General features: G+C 44.5%; 1 protein-coding gene across 1 annotated transcript in view; it reads right to left on the bottom strand.

Moving 5' to 3' along the window:
• Positions 1–26,767, bottom strand: part of LOC132575509 (phospholipase B1, membrane-associated-like) — a 45,207-nt gene that overhangs the window by 940 nt on the left and 17,500 nt on the right. The window contains exons 5-9 of the mRNA XM_060244351.1: positions 21,370–21,421; positions 21,178–21,258; positions 5,176–5,241; positions 2,550–2,650; positions 349–430 (exon numbers count right to left, since the gene is read on the bottom strand). Coding sequence (XP_060100334.1) covers positions 349–430; positions 2,550–2,650; positions 5,176–5,241; positions 21,178–21,258; positions 21,370–21,421 — 382 coding nt within the window. The remainder of the gene's footprint in view (positions 1–348; positions 431–2,549; positions 2,651–5,175; positions 5,242–21,177; positions 21,259–21,369; positions 21,422–26,767) is intronic.

Below are 26,767 nucleotides of genomic sequence, written 5' to 3'. Positions count from 1 at the left end.
ATTCCTGGGGTCACAGGACTTGCATGGAGTAATCCCTGAATCGGTCAGTGGTTGCAGTTGAAGGGGGGAAGGTGATTGCTCCTCACTCTTCCACCAGAAGAGACAAGAAATTCACCCCCTTCTCCTTGCCCACTGACTCACATGCATCAATATTCCTGGGGTCAGAAATGGCAATTGAGGACAGGGGAAATCAGGGAAGATCCTTGGCATTGTTTGACATTGTTTGACATTATCGGATCAAACTTTATATACGGTGGTATTTAGATACTTCTAGACATTGCAACAAAGTTGATTCAAGTATAGAAATCTAGTTTCAACAACACACAAAATGGCAGCAAACAGATGTACCTGATAGGCTTTGACAGCTTCGCTCATCATCATTAGCTCAGATGAACCTTCTTGAATAGGAAGAATACAGCTACAGTATTCTCTGTAGATGACATAAAGAGGAAAGTGCAAGCAGGGAACAGGCCAAACACTATGGAATTTTTTATAAAAAACACACAATAGTCCTCCTAATCAGTTCCCTGCCTGCTCTTCTCTTTACATAAGAATGGGCAGGGGAGATGCCAGTGGTATAAATGTGGATGAAAAGCTTTGCTGTTCCACTTGTGTCACTAGTTAGGACCTTTACTAAATAAACTTGGTATGAAAATAAAAAATGTATAAAAGATTTTTTTGTTGTAGTTTGCTAGATACTAATGAAGATCTAGATGTAAAAACCCATTTTGAAGTTCCAGTTTGGTGCCAACAAACAACACCCAGTTTGTTGAATCATGTGCTTTTGAACAATTTTGATCAAACCATAGTTTAGAAACCACTGCTTATTGTAACATCTGAATGCAGCCATTGATTAGGAAACACACTACAAAAAACAAGCAACTATAAAATATCATGTTGTAGGAATCCCATGGAAAACTAATCAACAGAGTTGGCTCCTACAGAGCATTTCCACAGATGGAAAGTATTTACATCCTTAGGTTATGACTTCCTCACTTTCCCCCTCCTGCTGTCCCACAAATGCTTCCCAAAATGCTGTTCCTAGGAGGTAAAGGACGCCCAGGAAGAGCAAAAGGAGCAAGCTAGAGATCTGCCAAGGGAGAAGGAATTCATGAAAATCATCCCCCCCTCCACCAGTGTGCAAAAATCCTCTATGAGATGCAGCTCATATAATTGTACTGTTTCTTGTTACCATCACAAGAATCCAAGAAAGGCTAAATATTATCTACTACTTTCCCCACATCTATGATCTGTTAACTTGAGGCTCAGAAGAAAAACCATGACCTGCAAAATGACTTATTGAGGCTACCACATATGGATCACTGTGACAGACCCTGCTGGCTTATAATTACACTGTTTTAAAGCATCTGGCACAAAGTAGTTTGGAAAGTTTTTGTATGTTTTTTGCTATCAATACCACTTTTGCCATATTCAGGTCACTTAGGAGAAACTGAGCTTCACAGTGAATGTGAACCCAATTAGGAAACAGGCAGGATTCTTTCTACCCATTTACCATAACCACAAATCCCTGGTGTCACCACCATTTAAAAGGTTTTTTTGAGGTTAACAAGAATGTGATCCAGTAGACATTATATATTTGAACTTCCAAAAGGCTTTTAACAAGTACGGTACGTCATCAATGACCTGAGTAAGCTTGGGAGTCACGGGATAAGATGACAGGTCCTTTTATGGATTACACATTGGTGAAGCAGCAGAAAGTAGACAGAAGGAATAAATGGACAGTTCTAGCAGTAAGCAGGATCCTACAAGGATCAATATTGAAACCAGTGCTACTTAATTTATTCATAAATTATTTGGAATAGGAGATGAGCAGTGGAATGGCCAAGTTTGCAGATGATACCAAATGATGCAGGCTGGTGAAAACTAAAGTGGATTGTGAAGAGGTACAGGAGGATATATCCAAATTGGGTGAGTGTGCAGCAATGTGGCATATGAAGTTGAATGTTGGTAAGTGCAAGATGATGCACATTGGAACAACTCCCCCCCCTAACTTTAACATACGTCGAAAGGATTTAATCTGACAGAGACCAAAGAGATCTTGGGGTTATAGTAGACAGTTCAGTGAAGATATTGACTGAGCATGTAGCAGCAGGAAAAAAGGCAAACTCAACACGATACACGATGGATTGAGAATACAAGGATAAATATTGTACACCCTTCAGAGTCAAAGTCTGGCTTTATTTGGAATACTGTGAATAGTTTTGGTAGCCATGTCTCAAAAAGGTCATTGTAAAGCTGGAAAAAGTACAAAAGGTGGGAACTAAGATGATCATGGGCTAGAGCTCCTTTCTTATAAGGAAAGCAGTGTTATAGTGGATGGGGAATTGAATTCAAAAGTTGCCAGAATTCATACTGACATCCATCTAGGGTACACAGAGCATCCAGACAACAAACAGTAGCATCACAATCATGGAACAAGGATCTTACACTCTACAATCCATTTTGTAGGGTTTTAGCATTGTTTCCAGTGGTATCAAATGCATAACTGAATAGCCTGGGCAAAAGAACAATTTTTAAAAAATCCTTACTCTGCAACGTATGTGGAGCATGGTAATTGGCTCTCCAGAAACAGTTGCCTCAAAGGAAGAAAGTCCATCACTTCAACAAGATTAACCAAAGTTCTAGGTACCTGACAAGGAAAACAACTTTGATTATAAGAAGCTGGTTATACAGACAGCTGTATATGACAGATGGCTTCCATATGCTCCTAGTTCTCCCACAAATAGCACTGCTTTGGGGTGGGCACTTCCACATGAGCAGGTCTTGCAACAGCCCAGCTTCTGGGGGTATAATATAGTGGGTTCTATGGATCGATGAGTCGAGGTGGTAGTGAAACATCAGCTCTTTATTGATTACATAAACCGTTTTTGCACACAGCTCACCTTGCAGTCACAATCCTGTTCCCTCCGCAGTGTCTGGTCGGATTCCCCACCATCTGCGCCGAAGTTACAGGAAGTGCCGCAGCTTTTGCGTAGCAAACATAAACCGCTAAAACCCAGTTTACATTTGCGACGCAAAAACCGCGGCACTTCCTGTAACTCCGGCGCAGATGGTGGGAAATCCGACCAGACACTGCGGAGGGAACAGGATTGTGACTGCGAGGTGAGCTGTGTGCGAAAATGGTTATTGTAAGGCTAAGCATGGGACTGAAGACTGGGCCCACAAGGCCATCTTATATACATGTCAGGGTTCCCGTGCAAACACTCTATCACTCCATTCAAACCAGCAAGGGGCCCGTGATTGGAGCGGGGCAGCAGGAATTAGGATCCTGCTGCCCATTGTTCCCAAGTGCCCAAGCTCTGGTCATCTGACTCCAATAAGCCAGGCAGGAACACCCAATTCAGTTCTCACATGAGTCCACATACATAACAGCGGTTTTTCTTAGGTTGTTTGCATTTCCCTTCAAACCAGTCTTACAACAAACTTTCTGAAAGAGTACACTCAAAGCAGGTTTAGGGAGACTGGATGGGAGGGTGGAAATTTCCATACCTACCATCAACATCGGGCAATGTTTCCCTTGTGCTCACTATTTCTGCCCCACCAACAGTAAGGCTTTTTAAAATCAGTTCTTAAATCAGCTGATCTGATTCCTCCTCCTCTGACAAGACTGAGCTTAGTTCAGAAGGGGTCAGGGTCATAGCCAGGATTTCAAATTTGGTGGGGCCACAGGCACGATTTTTTTTTGTTGAGGGGGGCCAGTGGGGCCAGGCTCTCAGTGTCAACTCTAAAAATATCCCGTGAATGCCCCTAAAAAAACCAAATGCCATGTTATCCCTTTTATTATCACAAAATTATGCTCAAGCTTTCATCTGCCTCTGCACTTTTTTATCAGGTTGGATGGTAAGGAGGAGGGAGGAGAAAAAAAAGGGTTAAGGTCTCTTGAACAGACTGGCAGCAAGCAACAAGGGACTGAATGGTGGGGCCAGAAAGGTTACACAGGGGTTGATTTGTGGAGGCTGGACCCCCCAGGGCCCCACCATAACTTCGGGCCTGGAAGGGGTCATAACAGCAACAGGAATTAGCAGAAAGGGACATCATCCCCATGTGGAAGCAATCAAAACCAGACTTTATCCCCTTCCTTCTCCCTGTCCAAGTAGCTCTATTGATAATTCATTTGTAATCTTGTTGGACCTGATTCTTCCCTATCCCCAGTGCTTCATGTGGAAGTTTTCACAGCACCAGAGGAAGGCCAAAAATAATGGCTAAAATTAGTGCTGATAAGAGATGTCACAGGCGCCTCTTAGAAATAACTGGTGACAAAATGACAGAGTGACATAACCATTAACACTCTTAAGCTAAGCAAGCAAAGAGTACTCCAAGCGCATTTTATCATTTGCAGAATATTGCCACAAACACCTAAAAGGTGAAGCCCTGAAGTGCTTGCCACATACAATTGACTGTGGGCAGGAGAAGTTGTGCAGGGATATGGCCTTCAGAAGGGTCAGGAGGAAGCCATGCTACCGTTTTGAAGGCTAGTGATGTACTCAGAAGGGGAGAGGAGCACTCATTTTTCAAAGAACAAAGTGCACAGAGGCAGAAATGAGGGTGTTCTCCAAACTTTGCCTTGCAATTTGCTGTGTGGTCTGTGGTTTGACAAATATTACAAACCCTTGTTGGCTATCAAATGTGAAGCAGCTAGTGATGATGAACATCATCCATCCACTAGGGGCTCACAAGGTTCCTACAGACTTTATCATGAAGATTTTGTTGGTTTGCTTGCTTGCTTCTTTATTTAGACATATTCAGCCCTCCCTGTGGATGGGCTCAGGGTGGAACACATCAAGAGAAATAAAATACATATAATAATATAACAAGATTTAAAACAAGTAGATAATACAATGCAAAAACAGCAAGCAATAAATAAACATGGACATGATTTTGATGGATGTACCTCTGCAATCAAATATGCTAAAACAGTTTACCTCTCAAAACTGCCTTCCTAAATGTGATGAGTGAAGGCCCCTCCATGCTACTGTGACAGGCCCTTCCAAATGATTGGTCTCATCACAGAAAAAGTCCTGACCTAGCTTTTGCCATACGGACAGTCCTAAGCAAGGATACCATTAGGACAAGGCTGTCTACAGAATGGAACTGGTGCTGCTCATTCACACACACACTAAATGAAAGAAGGCTCTTCAAGGAGCTACCACCTACCTCTGCATGGAGAATGTCAAGTGCTTTTTGAATGCGGCTTGAAAAGTTTGCTGCTGAATAGTGATTCTGATAAAAACAAGAGAAAGAAAGGGGAGGTAATAATAATAATAAATTTATTTTTATATCCCGCCCTCCCCTGCCAAAAGCAGGCTCAGGGCGGCTCACAGACATGGTACAACCATGATTTCAATAGAATACAATCAACAATAAAACAGATTAAAATACAATTAAATTACATTTATAAATTAAGTTAAAATTAGATAAGAAAGCTGTTATGTGTTAGTAATTAAGGTGCTACAATTCACAGACATGTATAAGATGGCTAGAAATCAATTTATCCGGGTTCTATCTTAAAAGCGAGCTGAAAGAGGGTGGTTTTGCAAGCCCTGCGAAACTAATTCAGGTCCCGCAGGGCTTGCACCTCCTCTGGGAGTTGATTCCACCATCGGGGGGCCATTGTTGAGAAGGCTTGCTCCCTTGTTGTTTTCAATCTAGCCTCTCTTGGTCCAGGGATTTTTAAAAGGTTTTGGGAACTGGATCTCAGTGCTCTCTGGGGAACATATGGGGAGAGGCGGTCCCTAAGGTAGGCAGGTCCTCGGCCATATAGGGCTTTAAAGGTAATAACCAGCACCTTATAACGAACTCGATACATAACCGGCAGCCAGTGCAGCTCCCGCAGCCTAGGCTGCACATGTTCCCACCGAGGTAGTCCCACTAACAGCCTGGCCGCCGCGTTCTGCACTAACTGCAGTTTTCGCGTTCGGTATAAGGGCAGCTCCATGTAGAGGGCATTACAGTAGTCTAGCCTTGAGGTGACCGTTGCGTGGATCACAGTTGCCAGGTCGCTACGCTCCAAGAAGGGAGCCAACTGCCTCGCCCTCCTAAGGTGGAAAAAGGCGGATTTAGCAGTGGCAGCTATCTGGGCTTCCATTGACAAGGAAGACTCCAGTAGCACTCCCAAGCTCTTGACCCTGTGCACTGGTATCAATGGCGCACCGTCAAAGGCCGGTAGGGAGATCTCCCCTCCTGGCCTGCCGCGACCTACGCAAAGGACCTCAGTCTTCGCTGGATTCAGCTTCAGTCCACTCAGCTTGAGCCAGCCAGCCACGGCTTGTAACGCCCGGTCCAGATTTATAGGAACATCGCCAGTCCGGCCGTCCATCAATAGATAGAGCTGGGTGTCATCAGCATACTGGTGACAACCCAGCCCATACTCCCGGACAATCTGGGCAAGGGGGCGCATATAGATGTTAAACAACATCGGGGAGAGGACTGCCCCTTGAGGCACCCCACAATTAAGTAGGTGTCTCTGAGACAGTTCCCCCCCAATTGCCACCCTTTGTCCCTGACCTTCAAGGAAGGAGGAGAGCCACTGTAAGGCTAGCCCCCGAATTCCTGCGTCGGCGAGGTATTAAAACTGGAAGAGCAAAAGTGGCCTCCTGCCTTGCCATCTCCTTGCCCATCTCACTGGCACTTGAAATGTGCCCAGTGTTTTCTAAGGGAAACTACCTTTACCCTATCATGTCAGGACTGCTCTGCGTGCTATGATTTGTAATGATATGGAAATGCTCCTACAAATCAGGAATTAGGTATGGATATGAATGAGTGGTTCTTGGAGTTGCTTTGTATCTGTTAGCAGTGGAAGATGAACATATGATGTTACTAGTCAGAAACCTGTGCTTTGCTACAGCATTTAACTACTTTTAAAGTTTAGTTTTAGGAAGCATGTTTTTGGAAGATTTATAAACTCAAGTGCCATGCTGACTGTTATGAAAAATGCCTATTCTATTTTAGAGTTGACTTCCCCTTTTGGTCTGCACAACCACCCTGTGAGGTAGATTAGGCTGAAAGTCTGTGAGTGGTCTGAAAGCACAGTGTGGTGGACCAAAGCAGGAGGGTAGCAACTTCAGCAGGGTATAATGACACAGAGTCCAGTCTACAAAGCAGCCATTTTCTCCAGGGGAGCTGATCTCTGCCATCTGGAGAGCTGTTGTAATTCTGAGTTATCTCCAGCCTTCACTTGAAGAGTGCCAACAATGGTTCCCCAGGAGGAAGTGGCTGGTCTGGAAGGTGGAGTTTATGACATTGTGTCTGTCTGAGGTCCCACCCCTCCTCAAACCCCATCATGCTTCACCCCTCAAATCTCCATGAATCTTCCAACGTGGAGCTGGCCTTCGCAGCAGCAGTAGCAGTTGAAGCAGTGTTATTACATAGGTCCGGTGGTTGGGGCTGAGCATTGATGAGTCAGTTAGTGTTAGGGAATTCTGTTTGAAATCCTATTTCTTTATCTCAAACAGTGCGATGGATCACTGGATTAAATAATCATTGAGAGGCATTTAACATGAAAAAGCAAAAACATATTTATTACTACAGGAAAAGTGTACTGGGAGGTGAAAATAGCAAACACTATAGAACTACATGCTTACACTAGAAGATCATGTGCTTAATGGAAGACTACTTCCTCCTTCTTCTTGAACTCTCTGCCTGAACAAAGGAAGTCACCTGATTAACTGACCAAACAAACAAAACAGGTTTATCCCGCTTCTAGACCTTGATTAACAGCAGTCAGTATCTTCTTCCCAGGTCAAGCAGACAACAGGGAATCAGGCACAGTGTTAACCCTATAATGACTGGAACTTTAGAACATTGCAAAGGACATACAGAACAGATACATATTTCCAACACCCCTTTTCAATGCCTAATGTGCAAGTCATTATACATTCAATAGTCATTACTCATTATTCACTGTAACATTCACATCAACTAGATTCATCATTTCACATAAACGTTCAAATCTAGCATAAGGTAATGGCTTTGTAAGTATATCAGCTACCATAGCTTCTGTACAACAATATTCTATTTTAATCAGCCCCTCCTGGTGTAGATCTTTCACTAGCTCACATATAATAATAATAATAATAATAATAATAATAATAATAATAATAATAATAATAATAATAATAATAATAATAATAATAATAATAATATATTTTATTTATATCCCGCCCTCCCCGCTGAAGCAGGCTCAGGGCGGCTCACAACATATAAATTACAGTTTGCAATATAAAACATCAGTACAATTAATACATAGTTCATTTAAATAAAACCATCATAATTAAAACCATCATTTACAATTAAAATTAACATTTGCGGTGCTATAGAACTACTCCTGGCTGTTCCACTTTCTCCTTTACATATAGCAATACAAGCTTGATTATCTTCAAACATTACAATAGGTACAGGTTCTTTTATCTTGAAGTCTTTCAGCAGATGAAAAATCCATTCAAGTTCACTGCAGGCACTGGCTGCTGACACACAGGCCGTTTTCGCACTAGCGTTTGCTCCGGCGTAGCGCCCCATTTACCTCCGGATCTTCTCTTGGATTTCGCACATGTTGCTCCGGCGCTGCGCTTTGCTCCGGCGCTTCAGGGATTTTACGCCGGAGTATGTTTTTCAGCATGCTGCCGGAGTTTCTGAAAACCTCCGGATCCACTCCGGATCCACTCAGCGGAGTTTGCTGTGCGAAATCCATCCACGCCGGATCGACTGCTTTGTGGGCGTCACCCTCTCCCTTTCTGTCCTCCCACCCCATCCACCCGCTTGGCCAATCATCAGCCTTTCGCGGTGCTTCCCCAAAGTGCTGGCACGGCCATTTTTTTTTAAAAACTTCACAGTTTTGCGTAATAGCGATATTTCGAAATTAACAAATAGAAAAAAAAACCCCTCCTGGAATAGCCTCAATTGCCACTTCAATTGGTTTCGTTAGAATTTTTTTTAATTATTATTGACTTTAGTTGCGTTATTTCGCTGTTGCGTTATCTCGATAATGCGAAAACGACCATTGTTGGGGGGGGGGGGAAATCTAGTGCCGGTGCGGGCCAAAGCGTTCATGTGTGTGTGTTTTAAAAAGGGAATGCCTCCCTCAGCTGTGCCACCAGGATTTCTGGACCTGCACAAAATCGCCATGTATAAAATGGGAAGTTGGAGTCCTGCATTCTTCTCCCTGGCTAAATTCCGCTCGGTTAGAAAATAGACGCGACCTCGCTCTTCACACGCACCACAGAAGGGGAAGGAGAGAATGGAGCAAGGGGGGGGGGCTCTGGCAGCAGGAATCAGTCAGGTCCCCGTTGCAAGCGCCAGCCAGGGAGGGGAAAGAGAGCGGAGGAAATTTTTTGGGGGGGATCTAGTGCTTCAGAATTTGGGGGGGGGGGGAATCTAGTGCTAGGATTCTCCACTGTGAATGCTTCCGTTAATACATAAAGGGCTGTGGAGGATTCTACAGCTGCAGCCAATCCATAAGCAGCAGCAGCACACATGATGCGGTTTGTCCAAGAAAAGAAGGGAAGTGAACAGCTCGATGTTATGTTAGTACGTCATTACGCAACCAGACTTGCGCTTAAAAAAAAAATGATTGACAGGGCATCGAACTCAAGCCGATGCCAGTGGGAAAACGATTTGAGCCGGGGCTTCAGGGAAGGCGACTCCGCAAAGAGTCACTAGTGGGAAAACGAGAAAAATGATCCGGACATAATTGCGCCGCGGAATAAGGGGAGCAAACGCTAAGTGCGAAAACGGCCACACTCAGCTTCTGCTGTAGATTGTGTCACTATAGTCTATTTTCTGCTAGTCCATTCTACAAGTCCATTTCCGTAGAACAAGTATCCGCTGGTTGATCTGTAATTGCACGATTCTTCTGCATAGTTGGTATCCATGTATCCAACTAGTCTGGGATTCTCAGAAGGTTCAATGATCAGTCTTAAGTCCATAGTCCCTTTTAAGTATCTGGCAAGTTTCTTTACTGCATCCAATCATGGTGATTAGGCGAACTTACTTTTCTGCTCAGTATTCCAACAGCAGCTGTTATATCAGGTCTGGTAGTTTTACTCAAGTACAGGAGTTTTCCTATAGCTTCTCTGTACTCTTCAATGTCTTTAAGTAGTTGACCACCCTGAGCTCTCAGGTATGCAGGTTCAAGAGGTATCTTAGATTCTTTACAGTCTTTCATGCCAAGAGATTCTATAAAGTCCATAATCTTCCGTCTTTGGCACAGTTGAAAGGTTCCATCCTCAAGTCTCTCAATCTGTATTGCTAGATAGTGTTTAATATCTCCAGGTCTTTTGACTTCAACCTCTTTGTTCAGCTTTTCAACAATATCTTTAATGTCCTCTTTGTTCTTACAGCTCACAACCAAATCGCCAACATAAACCAGAATGTATTGATATTCTCCATCTTTGAATCTAGTGTACATGCAGGGTTCAGCTATACTGTACTATATTAATACAGCACCATGAAATGTTTTAAATAATTTAAATATGTAATTATGTTTTATATGTTTTATTGGTTTTTAATGGAAGTAATGTGATGTTGTGAGCTGCCCTGAGTCCGCTTGTGGAGAGGGCGGGATATAAGCTTAACGTAATAAATAATAAATAAATCATAAATAAATAAATTTCCTTTGCTCAAATCGTTGCTGTAGTTGTCCAGTTATTTTGTCATACCAACTTTTTTGTGTTTAAACAATTTATTGGTAGCATATGGTTACAAAACTTAACAATTTCTTAATTTTTTTTTCTCGCATTAACCCATATGACATTTCTATCCCCCCTCCCTCCAATGTTGACTTCCCCGAGGTTATAAATTCAAAATCAATATTAAAGGCACTTCTAACTGCTCAAAGTTCAATGTATATATTCTTGTCATACCAACTTTTCACAGCTTGTTTCAAACCATACAGTCCTTTGTTGAGTTTGAAAACACAGTTCTCTTTGCCAGGGACCTGAAAACCTTCAGGTATTTCCATATAGATTTCCTCTGATAACTCACCATTAAGAAATGCTGTCTTAATGTCTAGATGCTCTATGAGCATATCTCTAGATGTTGCCACACTCAGTAGTGTTTTCAGTATAGCACTATTGATAACTGGTGCAAAAGTCTCTAAATAATCAGTTCCAAATTCTTGTGCATAGTCTTTGGCTACTAGCCTTGTTTTGTACAAGTCTATAGTTCCATCATCTCTGTACTTTATTTTGTAGACCCATTTGCATCCAACAGGCTTTCTTCCTGCAGGTAGCTTTGTAAGAGTCCATACATCTTTTTCATAAATGTATAGTATCTCTTGTTCCATTGCTTGAATCCATTTCTCTTTTTCTTCATTAGGTAAATCACACACTTGTTTCCAGCTCTTGGGTTCCTCTTTAGGTTTCACAGTCTCTATAGATCTCACAGTGTCACAGTATCCATATTTCTGTGGTGGTTGCCCTTTTGTGCTCCTTTCTGATTGTCTTAAAATGAGTGGTGGTTCTGTTGCTCCCTGCGGTGCGGTCCCCATTTTCCCTTCTGGTTCAGTAGAGTCTTCAGAAGTTAGACCTGCCGGTTCACCGGTGGTCACTACAGGTAACCAACTATACCAATCTTCAGAAGCATCATCAGTAACAGCATCAGATTCAGGTACACAAGTTGCTTTAGGCAAATTACTGTCATCCACAAACACAACATTACAATGTTTAGTCTTATTCAGCTTTGGATCTTAGACTCTGTAGGCTTTTCCCACTGAGGGATATCCTACTATGAACCCAATCTCAGCCCTTTCATCAAATTTCCCTCTATTTTCTCTGGGAACATATGCATAGGCTTTTGCTCCAAAAGTTTTGATATGCTTCAGTCCTGGCTTCTTGCCAAACCAAACCTGGAACGGAGTAATTCCTGTTACTTTTGAAGGTATTCTATTGTGAATATACAGTGCTGTATTTACAGCTTCAGCCCACAGGCCTTTAGGTAATCCAGAATGCATGAGCATTGCTCTGGTCATTTCCTGTAACACATGATTAACTGGAGAGCCAGTTTGGTGTAGTGGTTAAGTGTGCGGACTCTTATCTGGGAGAACCGGGTTTGATTCCCCACTCCTCCACTTGCACCTGCTAGAATGGCCTTGGGTCAGCCATAGCTCTGGCAGAGGTTGTCCTTGAAAGGGCAGCTGCTGTGAGAGCCCTCTCCAGCCCCACCCACCTCACAGGGTGTCTGTTGTGGGGGAGGAAGGTAAAGGAGATTGTGAGCCGCTCTGAGACTCTTCGGAGTGGAGGGTGGGATATAAATCCAATAAAAAAAAAATGATTAAGTCTTTCTGTACTCCCATTCTGCTGTGGAGTGTATGAGACAGTCACTTTGTGTTCAATCCCTTCTGCTTTCAGAAACTTCTTAAACTCATTATTGCAATATTCACCACCTCCATCTGTCAGCAGACTTTGAGGTGCACGCCCAAATCTGTTTTTAACCATGGCAACATATTCTTTACATTTATCAAGAGTCTCATCTTTTGATTTGAGCATATGGACAGTGCTATATTTTGTCTTCGCCTCTGTGAATACTTAAAAAAAATTATTTCTCCCAATTGAAGCTTTTATTGGCCCTACAACATCACTGAATATTATTTCCAAAAACCTTTCATTATGCACACTACTTTTTCCACTGAAGCAAGGTGCAGTTCCTTTTGCTCTCAGACGAACATCACATCTTTCCTTGGATTTATCACAATGCACAACATCAAGTCCACAATCCTTTAGCAACTTCTCAACCCTTTTCATGCTTCTGTGTGCTAACTTTACATGCCAAGCATAAACACATCTCCTATGGTAACACTTTCTGCCTTTAGTCTGGCAAACAGTCTTTTCCACAACATCAACAGCATCTGACCTTTCATTTAAGCCCATAATATAATGAGCTCCATTTTTTTCATCCAGTTTAAAACTAATTCCAGAATTCTTCTGAATAATTTCACCATAATCTCCTTTATCAAGATATACAGCATAATTATTTCTTATAAGCACTTGGCTTGAAAGTAAGTGCTCAATTCAGGTGCATAAGCTACATTTTTCAATCTTACTGGCATTAAATCTCCATCAGTGGTAAGCAATTTCATTTTGATCTCACCCACACCACAAACTTGTAAGGGTTTCTGGTGGGCACCTATCGTTTCAGGTCTCTGACTTTCATCCAACTCTGAAAACATGCCTTTATATCGACAAATATGCATAGAAGAGCCGCTATCAATCAAAAATCTTCCTCTTTCACCAATAAAATTCACATTATTAACATACATAGTACTTTCTCTGTTCTTTTCTTTGTTTCCACCTGGGCCATGTGGCTTGGAAAATTTTTGCTTTAAAAATTTCAGGCTGCTATTATTTCTATGGGCACGGGATGGCGCCCGTGTTCCCTCATTTGAAACATGTGCTTTAAAATTGCTATTCCTTTGTTCAGTATCCTTGTTCCCAGATCTGGAGGCTGCTTCCTCCTCGATAGCATTTAACAGGCCTTCCAGACTCAAATCCTTTTGCAGTCCCAAAATTGGTCTTAATTGGCTTGTAGCTGTTTGGTAGAGCTTTTAATATAGTTGAGATTAAGTCTTGTTCTGCAATAGCCTCACCAAGCTCCTGTACTCTGGATTGCAAGCACATAAATTCCTTCAGACGTTTAGTCACATTCTCCCCTTCTTGCACCTGAAAACCAAATATTTTGCCCTTTAAATCATGAATAGTGCTTATGGGAGTTTTGTTATATTTATCTTTAAGGCATTCAAGCATTTGTTTTGCAGTTTTAAGAGTGTGCAATTCAGGAATTTCATATGCCTCAAGAGATTCTAAAATGAGAGTTTTTGCAAAACCATCTAGCTGTTTAAAGTTTGATTTTTCTTGCTCATTCTCAGGGGGATTTTCAGACAAAACTCTTTCAGCTCCATTAATCTCAAGTCTTTGCGTTAGGAGCGAGAGCCAGAATGAGAAATTATTCTTAGTTAACTTCAGGGTACTAAATCCTGTCACTGGTAGGTTACTCACGGTACCCAAACCAAGATTTGCAGTGGCTGTTCCTGAAGACGTGGAAACAGAAGATCCAGTGGCTCCTCTCTCTGGGTTTGACATTTTTCACAGCAATCAGGCAGGGCAGGGTTAAAGATTCTTCCTTCCTCACTGGAGAGAAAAGGCAGCTGAATGTGCACACGTGGTTGCAGCAAGGCTCTTCCGAGGTCTACTATAAATGGGCAGTCTTCGCAGTGGAGGACGGTAAGCAGTGGGGTGCCGCAGGGCTCGGTACTGGGTCCCATGCTCTTTAACTTGTTCATAAATGATTTAGAGTTGGGAGTGAGCAGTGAAGTGGCCAAGTTTGCGGATGACACTAAATTGTTCAGGGTGGTGAGAACCAGAGAGGATTGTGAGGAACTCCAAAGGGATCTGTTGAGGCTGGGTGAGTGGGCGTCAACGTGGCAGATGCGGTTCAATGTGGCCAAGTGCAAAGTAATGCACATTGGGGCCAAGAATCCCAGCTACAAATACAAGTTGATGGGGTGTGAACTGGCAGAGACTGACCAAGAGAGAGATCTTGGGGTCGTGGTAGATAACTCACTGAAAATGTCAAGACAGTGTGCGTTTGCAATAAAAAAAGGCCAACGCCATGCTGGGAATTATTAGGAAGGGAATTGAAAACAAATCAGCCAGTATCATAATGCCCCTGTATAAATCGATGGTGCGGTCTCATTTGGAGTACTGTGTGCAGTTCTGGTCGCCGCATCTCAAAAAGGATATTATAGCATTGGAGAAAGTCCAGAGAAGGGCAACTAGAATGATTAAAGGGCTGGAGCACTTTCCCTATGAAGAAAGGTTGAAACACTTGGGACTCTTTAGCTTGGAGAAACGTCGACTGCGGGGTGACATGATAGAGGTTTACAAGATAATGCATGGGATGGAGAAAGTAGAGAAAGAAGTACTTTTCTCCCTTTCTCACAATACAAGAACTCGTGGGCATTCGACGAAATTGCTGAGCAGACAGGTTAAAATGGATAAAAGGAAGTACTTCTTCACCCAAAGGGTGATTAACATGTGGAATTCACTGCCACAGGAGGTGGTGGCGGCCACAAGTATAGCCACCTTCAAGAAGGGTTTAGATAAAAATATGGAGCACAGGACCATCAGTGGCTATTAGCCACAGTGTATGTGTGTATATAAAATTTTTTGCCACTGTGTGACACAGAGTGTTGGACTTGATGGGCCGTTGGCCTGATCCAACATGGCTTCTCTTATGTTCTTATGTTCTTACTATGTAATCCACAGAAAAAGGGTTAAAAGACTCTAAAAATTCTCTTTCTAGCACATCTGAGGCTTTTAGACAAAAGTAGCAGTGTTTCCAGATTGAGACAATCTGAATTCAAACCTCATTTAAGTCAGAACGCTCTCAGTAAAGGCAAGAGAAAAAAGGCGTCGTTTTAAAATTGAGGTTTGTCTGCACAGCATAGCAGTTTTTTGCCTATTGCGTTCTAAATGCTCTCAAAGGCGATCCAGATTTTAAAAATCATTTAGAGTTCAAAAAAGAGTCCATGCTACAAGCTACCAGCTTGATGGCAAAAACCAAGAACCCTCTGCTCTGCTATCAATTTTGTTAGGGAATTCTGTTTGAAATTGAACATATGAACATATGAAGCTGCCTTATACTGAATTAGACCCTTGGTCCATCAAAGTCAGTATTGTCTTCACAGACTGGCAGCGGCTCTCCAGGGTCTCAAGCTGAGGTTTTTCACACCTATTTGCCTGGACCCTTTTTTGGAGATGCCAGGGATTGAACCTGGGACCTTCTGCTTCCCAAGCAGATGCTCTACCACTGAGCCACCGTCCCTCCCCAATTCTATTTCTTTATCTCAAACAGTGCGATGGATCACTGGATCAAATAATCATTGAGAGGCATTTAACATGAAAAAGCAAAAACATATTTATTTCTACAGGGAAAGGGTATTTATTCTATGACTTATATCCCGCCCTTCCCATAAAATGGCTCAGGGCGGCTCACAACAAACGATAAAACAATACACAAAGTGCAAAATTGTTACAGTTAAAAAGTCAAAACATTTAAAAACCTTAAAATCTTAACATTAAAACTATGCCGTATATTTCACTAAAGTCTGATAAGCCACATTAATCTAGTCAGGCGTAGGCTAGCCGGAAGAGGCTTGTCTTACAGGCCCTGCGGAACTGAGTAAGATCCCGCAGGGCCCTCACCTCTTCCGGCAGCTGGTTCCACCATGTGGGGGCCATTGTAGAGAAGGCCCTGTCTCTGGTTGTCTTGAGACGGACTTCTTTGGGCCTGGGGATGGTGAGAAGGTTTTGCGTCCCAGACCTCAGTACTCTCTGGGGAACGTGTGGGGAGAGACGGTCCTTCAGGTAGGCAGGTCCCAGGCCATATAGGGCTTTAAAGGTAATAACCAGCACCTTGTACCGGACCCGGTATATTATTGGAAGCCAGTGCAGAGCCCGAAGACCCGGCCGAATGTGCCCCCACTTTGGGAGGCCCAATAACAGCCGGGCCGCGGCATTCTGCACCAGCTGCAATTTCCGGGTCTGGCACAGGGGCAGCCCCATGTAGAGGGCATTGCAGTAATCCAACCTCGAGGTGACCGTAGCATGGATCACTGTTGCTAGGTCGTTGCGGTCCAGGAAGGGGGCCAACTGCCTTGCCCGCCTAAGATGAAAAAACGCGGACTTGGCAGTGGCTGCTATCTGAGCCTCCATCTTTAGGGACGGCTCCAGTAGCACCCCCAGGCTTTTGACCCTGTCCGCCGCCATCAGCGGCGCACCGTCAAAAGCTGGTAGGGGGATTTCCCCCCCTGGACCACGACGGCCCAAACAAAGGACCTCTGTCTTCGCAGGATTCAGTCTTAGTCCACTCAGTCTGAGCCACTCAGCCACGGCCTGTAGTGCCCGGTCCAGGTTTTCTGGGGGCAGACCGGTCGGCCGTCCATAAGTAGATAGAGCTGGGTGTCATCCGCATACTGGTGACACCCCAGCCCATACCTTCGGGCAATCTGGGCAAGAGGTCGCATATAGATGTTAAATAACATCGGGGAGAGAACCGCTCCCTGAGGCACTCCACAATTAAGTGTGTGCCTCCGGGATAGCTCCCCCCCAATTGCGACCCTTTGTCCCCGACCTTCAAGGAAAGAGGAAAGCCACTGCAAGGCCAACCCCTGAATCCCCGCGTCGGCGAGGCGGCAAGTCAGTAACCGATGGTCGACCGTATCGAACGCCGCCGATAGGTCCAACAGCATCAGCACTGCCGAGCCATGCCGATCCAGATGCCGTTGAAGGTCATCTACCAGGGCAACCAACACCGTCTCCGTCCCGTGACCTGGGCGGAAGCCGGACTGGAGTGGGTCAAGGACGGAAGCGTCCTCCAGGAAAGTCTGTAGCTGCCTCGCCACTGCCCTCTCGATAAGTTTGCCCAAGAAGGGCAAATTTGAGACCGGCCTATAGTGTGCCAGTTGGGCCGGGTCTAAAGATGGTTTTTTTAAGAGGGGACGGACCACAGCCTCTTTGATAATGGGAGGTGAAACAAGAAACAATATAGAACTACATGCTTACACTAGAAGATCATGTGCTTAATGGAAGACTACTTCCTCCTTCTTCTTGACCTCTCTGCCTGAGCAAAGGAAGTCACCTGACTAACTGACCAAACAGACAAAACAGGTTTTCTCGCTTCTAGACCTTGATTAACAGCAGTCAGTATCTTCTTTCCAGATCATGCAGACAATAGGGAATCAGGCACAGTGTTAACCCTATAATGACTGGAACTTTAGAACATTGCAAAGGACATACAGAACAGATACATATTTCCATCAGTTAGAACATCTGTTCATCTGTCTGCAGTCTCCGATATTCACTTCAGAACCCAGAGCTCCACAGCTGACCAATCAGAGAGAGATGCGTGCAAGCAGGCATCGGCCTGCCAGCCACACATCACAGCTTTACCCCTATGAGAAAACACATCTTACCATACTCCCCAAAATTTGGGTTTCTAGGTCCAGGGGTTTGGACAAGGTGTTGATGAGTCAGTCACTAATTTTTGGAATGTCACAGTGTTCAGCTTGTGGGAAGGACACACACACAACCCCCCCCCCCCCAAAAAAAAACTAGGAGGCTGGCACTTCTAAACTGAAACAAAAAAAGAGGCATGAAGGCAATGAACGTCTAGCAGGAACTGGCTGAAACTACAATGCTATTGATGGACTTTTCATGATTTGGTGCAGGATTAACAGTTGTACCATCTGCTTTGGAAATCTGTGATATTCACTTATTTTACACATGGTCCAGGCCCGTAGCTATGAGGGGGCCTGTGGGGGAAAAGTCCCCTGACTGCTAGGCAGGACCCCCTTACTTGGGGCCCCTAACCAGCCTCCAGTGCCTTGGCTGCATCTTTCTCCATTCTGCCGTCATCATACACCATTGCTTCTGCTTGCTTAGGGGACGTGATCATACACAGTTGCTTCTGCTTGCTTAGGGGCCAAAAGAATTCTCTGACCGCTCAGCAAGCAGACACAACAGGGCACTTTTAGCGCTCAAGACTGAAAGTTAAGTTCTGTGTTGCTTCTGCTTCCTTAGGGGCTGGAAGAAATCTCTGACCCCTCAGCAAGCAGAAACAACGGGGCACTTTCAGTGTCCAGGACTGAAAGTTAAGCTCCCTGTTGCTTCTGCTTCCTTAAGGGCTGGAAGAAATCTCTGACCCTTCAGCAAGCAGAAACAATGGGGCACTTTGCCCAGGACTGAAAGTTAAGCTCAGTGTTGCTTCTGCTTCCTTAGGAGCTGGATGAAATCTCTGACCCCTCAGCAAGCAGAAACAACGGGGCACTTTCAGCGCCCAGGAATGAAAGTTAAGCTCTGTGTTGCTCCTGCTTCCTTAGGGGCTGGAAGAAATCTCTGACCCCTCAGCAAGCAGAAACAACGGGGCACTTTCAGCACCCAGGACTAAAAATTAAGCTCCGCCTTGGGCTGACATTGGGCTAGTGGGTGCCTGCAAGAAGAGGCCATTCTTGCCCTCAAGTGGGGCGGCGGGGGTTGGGAGCAGATGGTTCCATTGCAGGCTTTCTCTGCCCAACAGGGCAGGGTAGGGTAGACTGACACACACAAGTGGAGGTCCCGGCTGCAGTCCGGGACTGGGGATCAGTGGAGTGGTGATGTTCACCTGCAGGGGTTTTCTGGCCTAGTCTCGCGGGCCACCCGAGTAAGGGTGGGAGCTGTGCTTGGGCAGCCTCGGCTCGCCCTCCGACAGAAAGAAATCTGAATCGGAGGTCTTGTAGCCCCAGTAGTCAGTTGCAACTTGGTGGCGCCTTCCACCCCACCCCCCCTTGTCCCGCCGGGCTTGCCTAGCTGGATCATGCTACAGGTAAGGGCAGGCGGCCATGCGGCACGTATCTAAACCTCTGAGTGGCTCCCCACCAGAGCTGCTGGAAGAGGGGTGGAAAGGGATTACCTTAGGGCAGCTGTTAGGAGGGGGGAGGCTGTATGGCAGCGAGCTGGCAGCTTTCCTCCTCAGCTGTGGTAGGAGAAAAGGCCATGGAGGTTGGGGCCAATATGTGCCCCCTGAAAAAAAATCAGGACCCCCCGAATCCTTCAAATCCTGGCTACGAGGCTGACATGGTCACCAATGCTTTTACAAGGTCTGTGCAGTAAAAGGAGCTGTGGGAAGGAAGACAAGTTGCCCTGGAAAGTGGGACTCTGTTGGCCTGCTGTGCTTGCCCTACCAATGGAATCACCCTGCCAGTGATCTGGGTGAAAGGTGATAGCCTTGCAACCTGGGCTTTTTTTGTAGAAAAAGCTCAGCAGGAACTAATTTGCATTTTAGGCCACACACCCTTGATGTCACCGGAAGTGACATCACCCGTTCAGTAGGTTACTTTCTGCATACTGACACAGAACAGTACAGTGCCATTAGCTGCATTTCATGGATGTGTGTTCTCACACAGTCCAATGAGAGACCTTGTTTCGCCCTGGCCCAAGATATGGCCAGAGAGAGAGAGCCATAGGCAGTGGAGCAGTCAGTGGCAAGCCCAGCTTTCCCAGGAGGGGGTGCTCATGGGTGGCTCTGTATCTCTTGCTGTCTTCGCAAGCCCACTGGAGGCTGGAGGCAGCAGAGAGGATGCAGCGCACAGTCCGGGAGCGTGTGGCTGCCTAGTGCCTTCCTTCTGCCGGAGACCTTTTTTTGAGCTGGAGCTCTGGCCAAGCCAGCTGGAACTGCATTCCTGTGTGTTCCTGCTCAAAAACGGCCCTGCCCACAACACATCACTGGCCAGGGATGCAAACAGAATTCCTACATGTACCCTGCCTTGGGGGAATTGTTCCAGTCTTGGGGGCCTGGGGTAGCTTTACTGCCAGTTCTCCATGCTGATTCAACCCCCTCCCCCAAGCAGCTCCTCCTTTAGGGGTAATTTCTGCCTGTACACACACACACACCCCTTCCTTTCTCCCTTCCTTTCTGTTTGTTTCCATTTTTGCCAACTTGGAAAGAGCCCCACTCACTTGACCAGGCCTGGGGCTAGGGGTGCCTGAGCCCCTAGGCCGAATCCCTGACCTCCGCCCCCCACCCTAGGGTTTTTTCCACGTGCACTCTATGTGCGGGGAAGGGATGGCGGCGGGCGGCCATGAGGAGGTGAACGACTCCTTCCTGGTCCTGGCCAGAGTGGATGAGTTGGCCTTCCTGAATGTCAGCTTTCTCCTGCTTGGCCACTCTGGACCTGGTAGAGTAAGATCAAAGCTTCCAGTCATACTCCTGCATGCCCCCGCTCCATTCTTTCACCCCTCTGGGTGATCTAGCATATGGCCTACAGGCACGCCCTGGGTGCTTGGGTGAGAGGATGGCCATCAGGCAGGGTTGGGCTTGCTCCACAGCCAATCCAAACAACATCAGCCTCACCAAAATCCAAGCCCTTTGGCTGCTGACTAAGTTCCGTTCCCCCTCCCCCCCCCCACACAGCCCAGAAAAACCAAAAGCAAAATTTGTGGCAGGATATAAGCTTTTGTGAGCCACTGCTAACTTCTCCAGATACCTTCATTTAGGCTGCATTCGGGTCATCACCTAAACAATTTTTTTTTTTTTGTAAACCCTTGGGTGAGTCTTTAAGGCTCCCCAGCAAGCCATAGTCTTGAGTATCAGTCAATATGACCAATCTTTAAGATATTCCTTATAACTCACAATGTCTTTGCAATAGTTGCACAGATCATGGATTCCAATGAAAATAGTTACGATCTTCCAGTCAGTGTCAAAGTTGATTCTCTAAACAAAACAAAGAAAAACACACAGAATTTCTGGCTTATCCAGACAACTATACCTAGGACTCTTTCATGTACTGTCAAGAAAGCAAACTGATGAATGTTCATAACGTACCGAGTCATTTTTCATTATTTTCATGAGTTGCTTTGTTTGGTCTGACAAGTTCCTATAAAAAAATGACAAATGGTGAATTAAGAATATATATTTGGCACTCAAATACATTTAGGTTAGAGCAGAGGGGTCCAGCTCATTTGTTACAAGGGCCAGATCTAACATAAATGTCACTCTGTTGGGTCAGGCCATGCATGCCGTAAAATGTAACATGAGGTACCAGAAATATAAACTTTACAAAGGTGATTTCAGATGGCATTAGCAGGTAATAATAATAATAATAATAATAATAATACTTTTTATTTATATCCCGCCCTCCCCACCAGGGCAGGCTCAGGGCGGCTCACAACATAAAAATACAATATACATCAACAGTTATACTTATAAAATCATCATTAAAACAATTTACAAGTTATATTAAAATTAACATTATGGTGCTATAAACATTAAATCTTCAGTAAGGTTCAGTAGCTAAAAACATATCCAGCAGCACTTTCTTAGCTTGTCATTAGTTGAAGGCTATTTTGAAGAGGTAGGTCTTACAGGCCCTGCGGAATTGATCTAAACATCGTAGGGCCCGCACCTCTTCTGGGAGTTGATTCCACAGCATTGGAGCTGCAATGGAGAAGGCCCGATCCCGGGTTGTCTTCAATCTGGCCTCCCTTGGCCCAGGGATATTCAGCTGGTTCTTTCCAGCTGACCTCAGCGCTCTCTGGGGCTCATATGGGGAGAGACGGTCCCTCAGGTAGACAGGTCCTCAGCCATATAGGGCTTTAAAGGTAATGACCAGCACATTGTAACGAACTCGGTATACCACTGGCAGCCAGTGCAGTCCGCGCAGCCCCAGCTGTATGTGCTCCCATCTTGGGAGCCCCAACAGCAGCCTAGCCACCGTGTTCTGCACCAGCTGCAGTTGCCGAGTTCGGCACAAGGGCAGCCCCATGTAGAGGGTGTAGCAGTAATCCAGTCTCGAGGTACATGACAGTAGCAGGCCTGATTGGATTAGATGTGATATGCAGAGGGGTAGTAGGCATGGAGATATCAGTGTTGGTAATGAGACAGGGAACTTAGGTCTCAGTTCCATCCAGGAGGGTTCAGTCCAGGAGGATGCAAAGATTAAATGGACATACATCTGACATTAGAAATCACAACATTCAGTTGCTGACCTAAGAGTAGTAGTACTCTTACAAAGGAATTTCAAAGGGAGATTAGAGAGACTGCTGAATTGCAATTAACAGTGAAGCTCAAGACAATGCATCCTCCTGGACTGAATTGAGAGCTAGTTTTCCTGTCTCATTATCAATGTGTGCTAAAACAAAACAAAAACAAAAAACCCTAACTTCATTTAGCATCTGAAATCACTCCACTCTTCAATATATAAGGACCAATCCAAGTGTTCTACTTCCTAATCAGGGTCTTTTTGAAAGAAAAAAAAATCCAAATGAGAGCAGAGAAATCCATTTTTAAAAAAAGAACATTTCAGAATAAGAAAAATGTACATTGTGCTTATCAGAAGAATCCATCCATCCACACACTCACCCTCCCTCCCCATAAATAAGAAGTGTGCTTGCACACAAAACTTATACCTGGAATTAAACATTGTTGGTCTTGAAACTGCAATGGGATGGGACCCCATCTTTGTTTTTTTCTCTTTCCTCTCCCTCCCTCCCTTCCTCCAAGAGGAGGACCAGCCCCAGAAAAGGAAGCAGAAACTTTTTTTGTGTGTGTAAGGTAAGGGGGGGGTGGGGGGAGGCAGGCAGGCAGTCAGGAAGTAAACAGCCACTGAGGGAGCTGGGGGAAAGCTACCTACTGTGCAGCTGCAGCAGTAGCCCCAGAAAAAGAAGCAGGAGAAGGAAGTTGTTTGGGGGATGGATTTGAGACTTGTGTGGGCTGGATGTGGCCCATGGGCCACATGTTCAACACCCCTGGGTTAGAGTGTCAGACTAGGATCTAGGAAACCCAGCTTTGGATCCCTACTCTGCCAAGGAAGTGCACTAGGTGACCTTGGGCCATCACACTCAGCATAACCTAGCTCCAGGAGTGGATGACAATGTGGCAAATGAAGTTCATTGTTGGAAAGTGTAAGGTGATGCACACTGGAACAAAAACAAAAAAACCCTAACTTCAAGAATATGCTAATAGGGTCTGAATTTGCTGAGACCAAGGGAGAAAAAGATCTAGAGGTTGTAGTAGATAGCTTAATGAAAGTGTCAACCCAGTGTGCTGCTGCAGTGAAAAAGGCAAACCCTGTGTTGGGGATTATTAGAACACAAGAACATAAGAGAAGCCATGTTGGATCAGGTCAATGGCTCATCCAGTCCAACACTCTGTGTCACACAGTGGTCAAAAAACCAGGTGCCATCAGGAGGTCCACCAGTGAGGCCAGAACACTAGAAGCCCTCCCACTGTTGCCCCCCCCCCGCAAGCACCAAGAATACAGAGCATCACTGCCCCAGATAGAGAGTTCCATCGATACCCTGTGGCTAATAGCTACTGATGGCCTCTGCTTCATATGTTTATCCAATCCCCTCTTGAAGCCATCTATGCTTGTAGCCACCATCTCTTCCTGTGGCAGTGAATTCCATGTATTAATCACTTTTTGGGTGAAGAAATACTTTCTTTTATCTGTTCTAACCTGACTGCTGAGCAATTTCATTGAGTGTCCACAAGTTCTTGTATTGTGAGAAAGGGAGAAAAGTACTTCTTTCTCTACCTTCTCTATCTCATGCATAAGCTTGAAAACCTCTATCATGTCACCCCCTCAGTTGATGTTTCTCCAAGCTGAAGAGCCCCAAGCACTTTAACTTTTTTTCATAGGGAAAGTGTTCCAACCCTTTAATCATTCTGGTTGGCCTTTTCTGAACTTTTTCCAATGCTATAATATCTTTTTTTGTGGTTTGGTGACCAGAATCATACACAGTACTCCAAATGAGACCGCACCATTGATTCATACAGGGGCACTATTATACTGGCTGATTTGTTTTCAATTCCTTTCCAAATAATCCCCAGCATAGTGTTGTCCTTTTTAATTGCAGTCGCACACTGTCTCAACATTTGCAGTGAGTTATCTACTACCACTCCAAGATCTCTCTCTTGGTCAGTCTCTGCCAGTTTGGACCCTATCAATGTGTATTTTATATTTAGGATTTTTGGCCCCAATGTACATTACTTTGCACTTGGCCGTGCTGAACCTCATTTGCCATGTTGACGCCCACTCGCATAGCCTTGACAGATCTCTTTGGAGTGCCTCACAGTTAGGAAAGGGGTTGAAAATAAAACAGCCAATATTATAATGCCCTTGGATGAATCTATGGAATATTATGTGCAGTTCTGGTCACCACATCTCAAGAAGGACATTGCAGGTTTGACAAAAGTATAGAAGAGGGCAACAAAGAGGATTGGGGGTTGGAGTACCTTCCCTGTGAGGAAAGGATGAAGAGTCTATATCTTTTCAGTTTAAGAAAGATAAGACTGGGGAGGGGATGGAACATGATAGAGGTTTATAAAATTGTGCATGGAGGTGGAGAGAGGTTATAAAGAGAACTTTTCCTTCCTCTCCCAAAATGCTAAAACTTGAGGTCATTCAATGAAACTGATGGGGAGTAGTGGACAAAAGGACATTCTTCTTTACACAGTGAGTGATTAATATATGAAATTTGTTGCCAGAGGATGTAGTGATGGCTGCAGGCATAAACAGCTTTAAAAGGGGATTAGATAGATTCATGGAGGATAGGTATATCAATGGCTACTATCCATGGCAACTAAAGAGTGGTGACTAAATTTCTGAGTCATTAAACCTCTGAATACCCATGCCAGGAGCCAACATCAGAGGGAGGCCTTGGCCTCTATGCCCTGTTGTTGGCCCTTCAGAGGAACTGATTGACTACTGTGTAAGGAAGGATACTGGACTAGATGGACTACTCATTTGATCCAGCAGAGCTCTTCTTATGTTCTTATCTCACTGGGTTGTTGTGAGAATAAAATGGAGGACAGAATAGTATAAAGCCACATTGGCATCCCCATTAGGGAGAAAGTTGTGATATAAATGAAATGAAATAAATAAATCCTAAAAACACATATGTAAAGTAAGAGCTGGATATTCCCATTTTTACCAGCAGATAATATGGTTCCAAACAAGATACGTTACTTGCCCAACCCAAAATAGATCACTTGCATAAATAAAACTTGAGGCTAGACTTCCTTTGACCTAGAAGTGTACTTTAACTATAAGACCATTTAGGCTGTATTGCCTTTGTTTATAGCTGGATCAGGAAGATAAGTAAAGAACCCTTCCTAATAGTTAGAGTGGTTCCTCAGTGGAACAGGCTTCCTTGGGAGGTGGTGGGTTCTCATTCCTTGGAGGTTTTTAAATGGAGGCTAGATGGCCATCTGACAACAATGAAGATTCTGTGAATTTAGGGAGAGGTATTTGTGAGTTTCCTGCATTGTGCAGGGGGTGGACTAGCTGAGGTCCCTTTCAATTCTATGATTCTACAACCCATTTAAGGCATCAATTTAACACTGAAAATAATATGACTCATTTCTAGCAGCAAGAGAGCCTTAAACCATCAAACATGATCAGATACTGTAGAGCTTGCACTGTATATTTGAACAAGCCTTTGTTATTTTCAAGGTAAAGTGAAGAGTCAGTATTGTTCTGCCATTTTGCACACAAATATTTTAGTCAGGTAAAGAAAGAGTTAGAAGAGATGATAGCTTGAGCTGCAGCAACTTGGTAGAACAACCCGCCCTTCCCGAGAGAAATTTAAGCAAAGCAGAACTAATAAGAACAAAAAGATTATGTGACATACAGGTTTGGTTTTGCCTTTCCCTAATAGTAGCCAATATACCTATACACTTGCACACACATGAATATGAATAAATGATGGCAGCATGTGAATGAAGAAGTGTTTGAGCCCCCAAAGAGGACTGAGCTACCCTGTCTGGTGGTGTTTATGTGAGTGACAGAGAGGACCTGGGATGTGAAATGGTCGTGGCTGTCTATACATTTTAAAAAGGCAAGACGGGTGGTGAATTGCCAGCCTGGCTACCTATAACTCTGAATCTGTGTGACAGAAGTTGTTGAAGGTGGTAGTTAGTGAGTGAAAAAGCTTATCATAGATTATTAGTTTTTGACTACCTAGGCACTATGGAATTAAATAAAAATGATACTCAGATGCTGACCATCTAAAAAGACATCAAGACTAGATTAAGGCAAAGGGATTGTGAGGTAAGAAGTAAGAGGAAGAGAAGGATCACAGAATCATAGAGTTGGAAGGGACTTCCAGAGTCATCTAGTCCAATCCTCTGCACAATGCAGGGAATTCACAAATATCTCCCCCACACATCTCCAGTGACCCCTGCTCCATGCCCAGAAGATGGCAAAAACCACCAGGATCCC

This window comes from Heteronotia binoei, chromosome 1 (genome assembly GCF_032191835.1).
Source record: "Heteronotia binoei isolate CCM8104 ecotype False Entrance Well chromosome 1, APGP_CSIRO_Hbin_v1, whole genome shotgun sequence".
In the NCBI taxonomy this organism is placed as follows: Eukaryota; Metazoa; Chordata; class Lepidosauria; order Squamata; family Gekkonidae; genus Heteronotia; species Heteronotia binoei.
This window is presented reverse-complemented; position numbering and strand designations above follow the sequence as displayed.